Source organism: Hetaerina americana, unplaced genomic scaffold, assembly GCF_022747635.1.
Source record: "Hetaerina americana unplaced genomic scaffold, ioHetAmer1.1.p SCAF_4, whole genome shotgun sequence".
Taxonomy (NCBI): Eukaryota; Metazoa; Arthropoda; class Insecta; order Odonata; family Calopterygidae; genus Hetaerina; species Hetaerina americana.
In genome coordinates, this window is record NW_027286985.1 from 103,400,950 (window position 1) to 103,413,619 (window position 12,670).

Sequence of the window (12,670 nt, forward strand, 5' to 3'; positions counted from 1 at the left end):
CACCAACAGAAACTGATAGTTTGTGATGCGTGTTCTTCATGGCATGGTATTTGTCTAAGAATACAGGTATATTCAACAGGATTGAATCCGTGGCCTTTCACTACTCTCCCAATAAACAAATGATATGTCCTCATTTCTACAATATGTAAGTACTTTAATCATCAATTATGGGTAAACAGATGACCTCCATGTATTTCTCAGTCCCTAGGGAGATGAAACTCGGCCCCTCACATGCAAAGAATCAGTAATTATCTTGAAAACCTGAACTATTGGAATGCCCAAGCAAAATGCTGAAAGCCTCAGCATGGGCAAGACACAAGCAGTGGTCATCTTAAAGTCCAAAAATCCCTTAATGTTCTACAGTATCTGAATGTACATCTGCAGGACACACCTATTCCATTCAATAATTTAATGAAAAATCTAGCATTCCTTCTAGATGGAAACCTCTCATGGCCTCTTAAAAATATTAATAACTGTAAATTAGTCTTTTGTCATCTTATACCATTCTCAGTATAAAGTAATTTACAATTTCCCATATCTACTCTGGTGATGTTCTGTATTCAGACCTTCCCATGGTATTGACAGTATAACTCCAATGAGCATTCAATTTCTGTGTAAGTTTAATTTACAATGAAATTGCTGACCATATTTCAGAATATTTAAACAAACTCAATTGATTTATTCTCGAATCTTGCAGGTAACTTAGTACTCTTTCCATGATTTGTCAAATATAGAAATACAAACTACCTCAGTATTTTATCAATAACTAAATAATCATGATGGAATATATAGGGTAAGTACCAGAGTGTACCTAACACAACCTTACCACTCACTCAGGATCCTTTATAACACTTGCCATATTATTTTCACATAACATCTTTGTAGACATCAATTACCACTCATTCATTCCATATCCTCTCATACTCTTCTACAGCTTTTAACAATCCTTGCTAATGGTTAAAGCATGCTTTGAATCAGTTTTGACATATTTTCATCAGCAGGCCTCAAGCAAAACCAAGGCCTAGAACTATCCCAGGCCTTGTTTTACCATTCAGGAAAAAACTATTACACATAGTATCCCTTTTCATATCACTCCTAGATAGCTTACCATTGTCTATAGCCTACCACTAATGAGCAGTTTTTTGAAACATCAGAACACCTAATGTGAAATGAAACCCTTAAACCTAAGAAAACTATAAAATTTGAAGGAGCATATTGTTATTATTAACCAAATTCTTAATTTTTTCAAGATTCAGTGGAAAGGGGTGTTGTGTTTGACCCAAGTCCCCCTGGTTTTGCCCCTGGTATTCCATCTTGTGAATAGATCATTTTGTCTAATTCAGCCATTAAAAAAAAACTTAAAGTGGACAATGCATTCATTTATTTACATTATTTTCGTTTCTATGGGCAAATATAATGAGGACATTTATAATTGACAGAACCTTTATGTATTACTCAGTCTATTAAAAGTTTTTCCTAATTGATAAACAGGATAGTTGACATTATATTCAATATTTCACATTCTTCATATTTCCAAACAGTGTCTTACCGGCTTGGGATACTGGCAGAACTTTCACACAGGTCACGGAATGGAGATTCTTTTTCTCTGCATAGCCAAAAATAGCTACACATGCTGAGAAGAAGGTCACATGCCACAAGAAGGTAAATCCAACAGCAAAACCTGTAAAGGAAGATATAACAATGAACATTTTCAAATTATGCAACCGGAACAAAAGTGCTACAAGTTTCATAAAATGAATGTAAATGGATAGGTTCAGCAATTCTTAATGCTTACAATTGATTTAAGTTAAGAATTTAAGTCAGAGGGCAAAGACTAGAAAAGGGAGAGCATTAAAGCACCTATCTCAGAAGTGTTTTGTATGAGCCTAGTCAAGTTTGTTGAGCTATAAGGAGAATCACTGAATTAGTCAAAGAAGTACTTGCAAAGAGTGGGGAGTTGATGACAGGTACCCAGAGTAAGAAAGTAAATAACAGATCAATTGAAAATTACATATGGTGCATAATTTTGCATGGCATGAAACCTAATCAATAAGCCAAGAAGATAAGCATGCATTTGTGGAAATGGAGAATGGAAAATGTAAAACTGACAAAGAAAAACAAATGAGGGAATATTAGGCATGGTAGAAAGGATAAAGGGTTTCTGAGAGAAATTCTAAGGAGATAACAGAAATGGAAATGGGATGTTTTGATTGGTAATGGAATGTTGAAGACTGCGATGGAGGGGATTATGTTGGGCAAACTAGGTAGGGGAAGGAAGATAAGAGGAATGTTGTACAAAATGAAGGAAGGCAGAAAGTATGTGGAATTGGAGATGGGTTTTTTGTTTTACATAGGAGGTTATATTGTTTTGTGTTAGGTGAGGTTGAGCAGTGTAGTAATGTTTGTCCAGTCTGTTCAGCCAAAATCTACCTTGCCTAATAGATGACTATTAATAAAGGAACTATTTATTTATATGAAAAATAATTATTGGGCATAACTGTAATGATTTAGTCCTTTATGATAAAGGGCATTTCAAGCCTACATTTATATTTCATATTTGTAGTATGTAGTCACCAAATTTTTCTCTCACATTTTTGTTGCACATAAAAATGTCTAATCTACTGTGGATGTCTGTACCCTTGTTTCTTTCACCACCAACTGAGATTTTGCCTCTGAGGTTGTCTTTTTTCTCAGTGAGATTTCCATCTGGGAGAGGTAGGTGCTCTTTTGAATGAAAATACTCATAGCATATTATATTATGTTTAACTGTAAATACTCTGCAAAATCTTTTTGGGGGTATGATTAGGCTTCCTCTGACTTAACTCTTGCTCACTCTCCCTCTCATTTCTTCCATTAGATCCATTATCTTCCCTTGGTCAACCTAGTATTATTACAGAGTCATTAATGAAAGAAAGTTCAATATATTTACCTGTATAAATGCAAAATATCTGAACGGAAGGAAAGGGTGATATGATTCCAATCCAGAAGGACAGCATATCTGTCACAGATGTAATAGTGATAGAAACAGCAGCCTCTGAGAGTGTTCTTCCCAATCTCTCAGGAACTTCCAAAAGAGGTGATGTCCTTCTCCATGCTGCTAACATTACAAACGTGTCATCAATTCCAATCCCTGTTAGATTAAAAAAATGCATGTTATTAGTGTATAAGTTATTTGAATGGTTTCCAAAAATTATGACATGGAAGACATAATTCTTTTTATCTTCCTTTGATTATTTATGATAACTTAGATTTTACAAATGTTCAATTAGTATTCACGAGATTGAGGAGGACTTTCCGATGGTGTCATCCAAAATCTTTCATTATCATGAAAGAGTAGCATTTATCACCATGAATATCCCTAGATATTTATATGCAAAATATTTGGAAATGAGTTTGTCATCTCTTTGCTACTTGTTGTTGTTAATGCTCTTTGTGCTACTATTAGCTTTATAGTCGCTGAAAGTCCTCTAAGAAACAAAATAAAATTGTAATTGGATGTCGAGTGGTATCAGGGAGTAGGTAACCACACATCCCCATCCAGACCTTAAATTCATCTGTATGGTATGGACAGTAGGCACTTTTCCCTTCCAAAAGATAGCCTGATGGAATATGAGGCAGGTATGAAACGTTTATCTGAGTTGTGGTACCTTTTTGTACCCCTTCTTCAAGTCTTTCAGTACAAATGCTGCCATTTCATATGGTGATGCAAATGAAAATGAAAACTAAGAAGGAACAAGTTGAATGTTGATTTCGGAGCTGGAAAAATACTTAGAGTTGTCAATTTTCATTACAATCAGACATAGTTATCATTGAAAATAGGTAATAATTGCATTTAGATGGTGACACAATCAAATATTAGTTTCTCATATAGGACAGATAATTGTAATGCAATAGGTTATATAATTAACCAATTTAGCTTCCTCAGCAAATCACAGTTTAATGACGAATGTTCACCAACTCCAGAATTCATGATATTTTAATATTGTTGTATTTTTATTATTTTGATCACTGTCACTAGCTAAGTCAATTTCAGTCCGTTAATCCACATTTGAAGTCAACCTATTTGTCTGTTATCTTGGTTGAAATTGTCCAGCATTAAAGGTCTTGCTGTAGCCTTTCATGTCTTTTTGTTGATAATTGCATTTCATCTAATACTAAAATTACAGTGAAAGTTTTAATGGTATCTTCATCGCTAATTAACTATCCATGTTAAATATACTATGCACCTCTTGGGTTCTTTGTTTTGATATAGTTGAATGTTTAGGCCAGTTATCTGTTACTTGTATCACCTAATTGTACCCTGTAAATCCAAAATGGTTTAACACTAGCCTATATAGTGATACACTTGCAATTTAAAGTTAATCCAAAATCTCTTCCAAATAGTCTTAAATATTTTACTCATTTCAGATATTTTTTGGGACTTATTATTTGTTGATTAATCATGATTCATTAGTAATTAATTCATCTATAGCCGTAATGTTCTCAATTTTATCTATTAGCTTAATTCTTATTTCCTGGTTCATTTGAACATCTCCATGGCAATTTGCCTGGAGGATCATCTCAGAGGTGTATATTTGTGATTTTTAGAGTTCTCTATGTTGCTTGTGGAGGTTTATTTTTCTTTTTTGCTAATAATTGATACCAAAGTATGCCAAATATTTTAAGTATAGTTTGCCAAAGTATGTTTTAAGAAATATTATTAATGAACATTATTTTCTCCTGATATTTTTTTCTCTGTTTATGACCATATATCATTGAAGAACATTGGCATTTTAATTACTGACTCTGTCATCGTCTTCAAGACGAAGTCCCGAGAGTAGTTTATCCTGTAACGATGTTCATCAAGAGAGAGGCTTTTCAGAGGTAACTTTACAAGCAGCTTAGATATTGCTGGCAGTAACAAAATAGGATTGTAGGACATTTTATCCTTTGGTTAAAATAATGAGGCTACTTATTGTGTAGAAATTGGAGGATTACCCCGAATAAATTGCTCATGTCTGATTACTATTTGGAAAATAGCTGTATTATATTTTGACCATTATAATAGAGATTAACTCAACAAAGAGTGACAGTTTGGCTTCATCTGGAGTATGAAGTAATATGAGGAATATCTACTATTTTGTTTTCCAGTTTTGTTTTATAATTTTTTATTATTTCTGTTTAAACACAACTGGTTCATAAATTTGGCATTTATGAATTTCCTGTGTACAGTTATGTCCCATATGGGTTCTAAATGCATTTATTTGCAAGACAGAGTTAAACAGATCTACTCAGTGTTCTGTTTGGTACCCTAATAGATAAAATGTCAACAGGGAAGTATTTCATAATGAAGGGTTAAATCACACTACCCTTTTTCTAATAAAATTAGTTCAATCTATGTTGATGAATATTTATTCTGTGGATGTGCATATTATATGGATGGGCATATTTTTTACAATAATTGGCATTTATTGAATTTTAATGCTGATATATGAGACTGTTGGACGAGGAGATCCATTTCATGAGCATATATGGTTAACTAATAAAATTTTAAACCTGGTCAATTCCAGTCTTTTGAAAAAACTTACCTTAAGTGAACAAATGGGAGGAAAGTCTGTTGCCCACCCCTAAGAATACATTATTCAAGCGGAAAATGGTCTGATATGTCCTCTTTGAGTAGGCATCAGAATTGAGGAATGCTATTTAATATTCAGTCAAATGAGAATTATACTACCATAGTCATATTGCAAATTATTTAAAATATAAAGTCTTGAATAAGAACCATAAACACAGTAATCAACCTTGTGGTTGGTCTTGTAGGTGTCAGTGGAGTACACTCAATACTAATCTCAATGGCATGTGAAATTCACACATTAAGGCAGGAGGACCAGTTTGTTTCCCTTTGCCGACTACGGTTTTCCAGTACGATTTGGTATCTGGAAAATCACACAGCTTGGGTGTAGCTGAGGGTACCCTGAGAGGCGTGCCCGGGAATCGAACCACTACCACACCCGATAAACTCTTGGATCCTTGTGTTTTAAAGGAATTGAGAGTTGTACAGTAATATAGTATGCACAAAACATTCACAATTAGAATTTTAATGGAAAGAAGAAATCAAGAATGGTTAAAAAAAACTTTTGAGTTAAATGTTTGTTAACTTAATCGTTCATCAACTTTGTGGTTAGGTGATGAATAAGTGAGTATTTGATGTCTCAATGATCTGTTGCTAAATATTTACAGCGTAATCTAAAGACTTTTTTTCTCATTAAGGCTTATAATGAGAGGGGGGGATTCCTGTCTGACAAATATAATGATTATATATTTTCCAGTAAACTTTTACATGACATTCACGTTTGATTTGCGTTGATATTTGTACCCCTTGTGTCAAATAAATCTATATCATTAAGATGTACGTAAGACTCACCCAGCATGAGGAAAGGAGCGGCGAGGTTGATGCCAATGAAGGGGACCCCGATGTACATGACCAGTCCGAAGGCGGCCGCCGTGCCCGCCACGGCGGAGAGATTGCCTAGGAATCCGAGCCACGGCTTGGCCCTCACCCAGTCGGCCATGACGCAGGACAGAGCGGAGAAAGCCAGCATCACCATGAAAGTGGTCCCGAAGAAAGGCACCACGGTGTGGGTGTTGCGTTCAAGCTCCAGATCCAGCGTCCTGGAGGCGAATCGGGCCGTCGAAATGTGTTTGAATATCTTGCCGTCCTCCGCTTCGCCCACCGCTTTGAGGAAGGCTTCCTCCCACGCCGCGCCTCTGAAGCAGAAAAAGAGATTGATTAGCGGCCTGAAGAGATGGTTTGGGGATGGGAGGAGCCCTGGCGAAGATGGGCGTCACCCCCCAGAGGGGTGCGCCTCCCCGGAAGGGGATGCCTTCTTCGCACCTCTCCGTACAGATTAAATATACTACGTAAATTTGTTTGAGGGAGGTTACTTATCTGAGGGTGTTAAGGACATGTTACAAGCCGCGACTTACTACGGTCGATCAGATCACCAATGTAAAATCAGGGAGATTTATTGTAGAACGGATAGATTGAAAATGTCGTTTTTTCCTCTTAAAGGAATGATTATGATCATTAAAGATCAAAATAAATATGACAGCAATCGCGCAGAAGATAATTAGAATTGATAGCGGATTGATTTGTCGATACCCTGAATGTTATTATTTTTATTTAATAGATCCATCTTTTTAACTGTTCTACAGCATGATTTGCATACACGTTTCCTGTTATCGAATATTGTTGTAAGTATGTACTCTCTTTCGTCTGATTAAAATTTATCGAGTGCATAGTCAAACTGATATTTGTGCAGAGGTAACATGATTTTGTTTTTCATGTGGTTTTGTTCTGTTTTGGCCTAGCACCCCCCGCCACATGCCCCAGCGGCGGCTGGCGAGGTATTATGTAGATGTATATGAGAGGGAAATAAATGGATTGGGGAGAAAGAGGGGATGCACATGACATATGACACATGACATGCACATGAAGGCGGTAAGTAGATTCGTTTCTTGTACATAATTCGCTCAATGAAGGAGGGTCGTGGCATGAGATGATTCGACCCACACGGTGTGCTCAAATCTTCTACCTCGACTGCCTAGCTGGCCTAGCTGTCCCTAATTGTATTATTGCTGTTAGCCCATTGTGTACATGTGACATTATCGTATACTGTGTCATAGCATTCTTTCCTTCAGCTAATCATATAATATATTCCCCAACCACTTTTGTCATTCAATTTGTTTTTTTCTCTCCTCCATTCTCTAATAAGCACTCTCCTTTTTTCACGACCCCCAGTTTCCCTTCCTCTCCATCCGTCTGCTCCATCCATACTTCCTGCCTTCTTCGAACTTACTCTAAAACATCTTTTATATAATGAATAACTGATCGTAGCACTTTTCCACTTATCAAGTGGAAAAGTGCTACGATCAGTTATTCATTATGTTCGACTTCCACCACATCACGCCTGAAGCTACTCAATTTATCTTTTATATACTTAGCAATCTTTGTTCCTCTTTACTCATCTCTTCTGTCTTCTGCTAATCTTATTTTCTCTATCGTTTTCCGTAGCCATATTTCCTGTTTCTGGTCTACGCTTATCCTCTTTTCTCAACTTCTGGTGCTACACAACATTATTCTACGTTTCAAATTCTTTTACTTTCCTCTCTCCTTCTAGGGTCGTCGTCATCGATTCCTTCCTCTTTGTATATGCTATCGGAGTTCTTCTAATTTTCTAAATACTATGATCATTTCCGTCCGATACACTAAATTTGGAATACCAAATTGAATATTCAAGAAACCCAGAAATGATCTGCAACCAGTTCTCGTTGTTTCCCGCATCTCTTTTAGTACATTTTTAGTTACTTCCAAAGGATACTTGTTCCATTATAAAGCGATAATAGGAAATACAGGACGAAACAAAGACAACTACGTCGAGCAGCTAGCAAAATATTCAAATTAGGGAAAACTAAAAGTATTATTTCCATAGAGCACTTTTGAGAAAGAAGGAGCGGGGGTGATAACCAGTTTGGAAGTATTTTGAAATCCCCTATTGGAAAAGCAATCTCCAAATGCTCAAAAAATTAAAAACACAAATTGTTTAATTTTTCATGGATGCCCGCTTTCCTCAGGTTTTTTGCCTGAGGGTTAGAAGAAAATGGCTTTATTTTCAGGATAAAAAAGGCCAGGTTATTGCTATTGGACAGATTAGAATTTATTTTAAATGGTCCCTTTCCGGCATTATTACGTCAATGCTCCATGCCTAAGATTTAAATTTCAGTCTCCGTTTAGTTACCAGTAGTTTTTCAGACATTATGGTGTCCATTATAGAACTCTACGATAAATACGTTTCTTATGAAAAGGTACTATGCGTAAAATGTCGCGCCGGATAAACCTTAGTTCGAGAGGCCGATCATTGTTTAAGAGGAATTACGTTCGGAAACAATGGCGCTAGTTCATTGATATCTTTAGAGCGATAAGTTCGGAATACGAGAGTTTGTTTCCTGTTATGACCGCTGGATTTTCATTTATAAGCAAGGGAAAGATAAACGTCTCAAGTGTGCGTCCAAAGGACAAATTAAGAAATTGAAGTGTTGATCACTCCACCAAATTTAGGTACATTGACTCAGTATATCCCGGTCACCCAATCAGCCTGATGTGGGAGTTAAATCGTTCGTTTTTCAATGGCTGTCACTGGGCTTAATTTTTTTAAGTGCGCTCTCGGCGTTCTCATGTTCAAGTGCTTTCATGAAGGCTAGACGCTTTCATCGAATTTTCAACAAGCACCACAGTCGCAAAATCCTAAGTGCTGTTCAGCTGAAGTATCGAGAGTTAACTGAATGCAGACTGCGCCTCCTTCCCATCGCTAATCAGTTTCAACACACTACCATCAGCTAAGGTTTCTCTGTCGCCAGTCCATGAGATGCCTCGTTTGCATCGTATGGCGTAATATTCATCTGTGGAAATTCAGGACTGGTTATAAACGTATGCATATGTGGCCATACGGCGTGTCTCTGGGCTTGGTGTAGACATATGCAAAACGTTGTCACCTAGCTCGTGGCGATTATATTTTCACGTCAAGGAAGTTTCACGTTTTCCGCACTGAGAGACTCATTCGATAAGGAGGAATTCCCTTCGGACAGCAGAGAAGCCTTGATTGTTCCGAATCAGGACGGAAAATCAACCAGTCAACTCCTTGGTCAACTGCGCAGCGTCGCCACTCGCCCTTGGGCGCTCCATTTTTCGATTTACCCTCCTTGGGTGTGGACGATTGAGAATGATTTGGCTCCTCGTAGGCACCAGGAACGGTGAATACACACTTGAGACAGAGGGAAAATTGGTGTCAGATTGTACCGATTACTGCGATTTACGTGAATAAGAGACATGCGGTTCGTTATAATTTTGAACATTATGCCTACATAAAAATTATGAAACAAAACACTGCAGATGGCAGTTCAAGCACTATTAAAACGAGAAAAAAATATTACCTATATTTCACATTGATTTAGGGAGGAAAGAGCAGTGAAACTTAGAACTGGGCTTATTAAGAGAACTACCAAATGCATTTTAGCATATAGTATTTAACATGTGAATACCCTCTGAATTAAATAGGATTGGCTATGTCTGCTTTATAAAGAGTATGTAATGGATCAGATTTAGAATAACACACCTGAGGAGCTAAAGAAAAAAAATATTTACCTGTTGTCTACTCCACCATACGGAGTAAAGAGGGTTTGTGAAATTATTAGGAAAACATTCCGCGTGCTTAGAAACGCTCTGTCGAATGCCAAGCGTTGTTTGTTTTCCATATTCAATTCCAGTTCGACGCATTTTAAAGGAAATAAGAGAGTAATATTAGAGTAATAAGGATGATTTCTTTAAAGGTAGGGTCTCTGTTCATTAAGGGTCTCAGTCACTATTTTTTCTCATCTTTTCTCGGGTACGAAAATACAGGATCTGCCCCAAAACTAGGGGGAATGATTTTTCCCGCGACTCGGATGGCTGGAGGTGGGAGGTCTTGGGAAAGCAACGCGACCCACCTTAGTTTTCTGCGGGCCGTCACAGTGTGCGGGCCGCCACTAGTTGTTCCCCCCACCTTAACCTATCCGTTTGAAAAACCCTAACCCTCTCATCTTTTACCCTTTCTTCCTGGTGCTACACCCCCTGCCACACACCTATTTTGTGGCTCGCAGGGTATTGATGTAGATGTAGACTGGACCACTGCTCCCGGGTCACGTCGCTAATTCACTACGTTCCATTGAGCAACGATACGCGATGAAAATTTGAGTGAAGTTCGGAAATTCGGGTTCGGAGACCGAAACAATGGTCATTCGGATATGAAGCAATGTCCCAAAGAATGGCTTTCTGCTGGCACAAGATGATATTCCGGGAGGGTAGAGAGGATGTTGACGATGAGGAACGCCCTGGACGTCCGTCAACGAAACAGCGCGACGAAAACGTGCAAAACGTGAGAGACATGCTCAATGCCGATGGACGCCTGAGTGTCAGAATATTAGCAGAAGAATGCAATATTCCGAGAACGACGGTATATCTCATTCTTACAGAATATTTAGCCAAAAGAAAGGTGTGTCCCAAGATGGTTCCCAAGGTGCTGTCGGAAGATCATAAGGCTGCTCGTGTGACAATCTCGCGTGATCTCTTGGATCGCTGTGAAAGTGACCTACGGACAGCCTCGAGGTGGCACCGCCGGACTTCAGTCTCTTCCCGAGAATAAAAAGAGTAAGAGAGACAACCATTTTGGAACATTGAATTGCGTCAAAGAGGACTTAACGAGGTTCCCGTTGACGTCTTCCAGGAAGGGTACCACGACTGGTGAAGTCGCTGGTATCGGTGCGTAGGTGCACAAGGGTGCTATTTTGAAGAATTTTAGAAATTTGTGCCTTGATCTGCGATGCAATTTCTCCCAGATTTATTCTACCTATTTTTAGGACTGACCCTGTGATTGCAAATGAAATGCCGTCCGTGTTACCCTGCTCCTGAGTGAGGGAGTAAGATTTCATCCTGATGGATTAGGTTTCTGGAGGCGCCCCGTAGTCCGACGGCGATAGTTAGATAGAAAACACGAAAGAAGGAAAAAGAGAAAACGAAAGGCCGCTTAGGTCTTGGAAGAACTCCAATCGTCTTTCGTTTCACAACCACCCTGATGCGGCGTCGTCTTGCGGCGGGCATGGCAGTCAGTGGGTGGTAGCAATTCGTTCGTGGGGCCTTCCCGAGGAACACGACCTTCGCCGCGAAAGCCTCCGAGAGAATCCTCGTGATTGTGGGACCCACCGGTAGTGGGTCTGTTTCTTATTTCAAACGTAGAACACGTCGTCCGGTCATGATCTCCGTTCAAGGAGTTCACATTGTCGATTTGTGCAGTGGCTTTTTTTCGAGGCGGGATCACAGACATTTAGATAGCTACGTAAGAGACAGTTCATGGAAGTTGTGTCGCTGTGAATCCCATAAGATTTAAAAGGGCTTCTATCACATTTGAAAGTAATTTATTTTTGATTTTGCGAGAGTTGGCCATTATTCTAGTCGGACAAAGCTAGAGTTAATTGAGAGAAAGTTGTATTTCGGCGGCAAACATTGATTTGGTCATCGAGCCAAATAGCATCTGTTATGAAGCTTGGCACAAATTAATCGTTTTCACTAAAAATTGAGAAGTTTCGTAATATGAACTCTGATCTTGGCTACTTTAATTTAATTGAATCTGGAAATTTTCCCCATTAAAACCTATCGTATGTGTGACCAGGTGACATTTTTTTCATTTATTCTCTCTGATGAATTTGCACGCATTTAACTTTGTGAAACTGGGACGAGTTGAAATTTATCGTGAAATAGAAGAAACAGAGGAAATTTCGCACTCTATAATACTTGCCCAATCATTCCACCGATCGCGGATTACAGTTTCGTTATGGTAGGGGGTCATTACTCTCTCAAATGATGGAAATATTTTTTCCCACTCCAGGAAAATGGCTTGTTCCCTTCCAATAGTGCTATCTAATATCCGAAGATTCAGATTTCTCGTATCTCCTTTTTCTTATGCTTACTTCATAAATCATTGGAAATCGGTTGTTTGTACATGAAAGGTGTTAGGCTACCTCCAAACTCAGTAGATGTACCGCACATATACCTTCCCGCGCTAGTTTGTGTGCCGAGGGTTGCAGATATACACGGCGGAAT

At 38.4% G+C, this 12,670-nt stretch overlaps 1 protein-coding gene across 2 annotated transcripts in view; it reads right to left on the bottom strand.

Annotated features, from left to right (window-relative positions):
• The window catches only part of LOC139692305 (patched domain-containing protein 3-like), a 215,023-nt gene that overhangs the window by 6,020 nt on the left and 196,333 nt on the right, over positions 1-12,670 (bottom strand). For both annotated transcript variants that reach the window (XM_071590411.1, XM_071590410.1), the window contains exons 4-6: positions 6,404-6,747; positions 2,930-3,130; positions 1,550-1,681 (exon numbers count right to left, since the gene is read on the bottom strand). In XM_071590411.1, the coding sequence (XP_071446512.1) occupies positions 1,550-1,681; positions 2,930-3,130; positions 6,404-6,747 (677 nt within the window). The remainder of the gene's footprint in view (positions 1-1,549; positions 1,682-2,929; positions 3,131-6,403; positions 6,748-12,670) is intronic.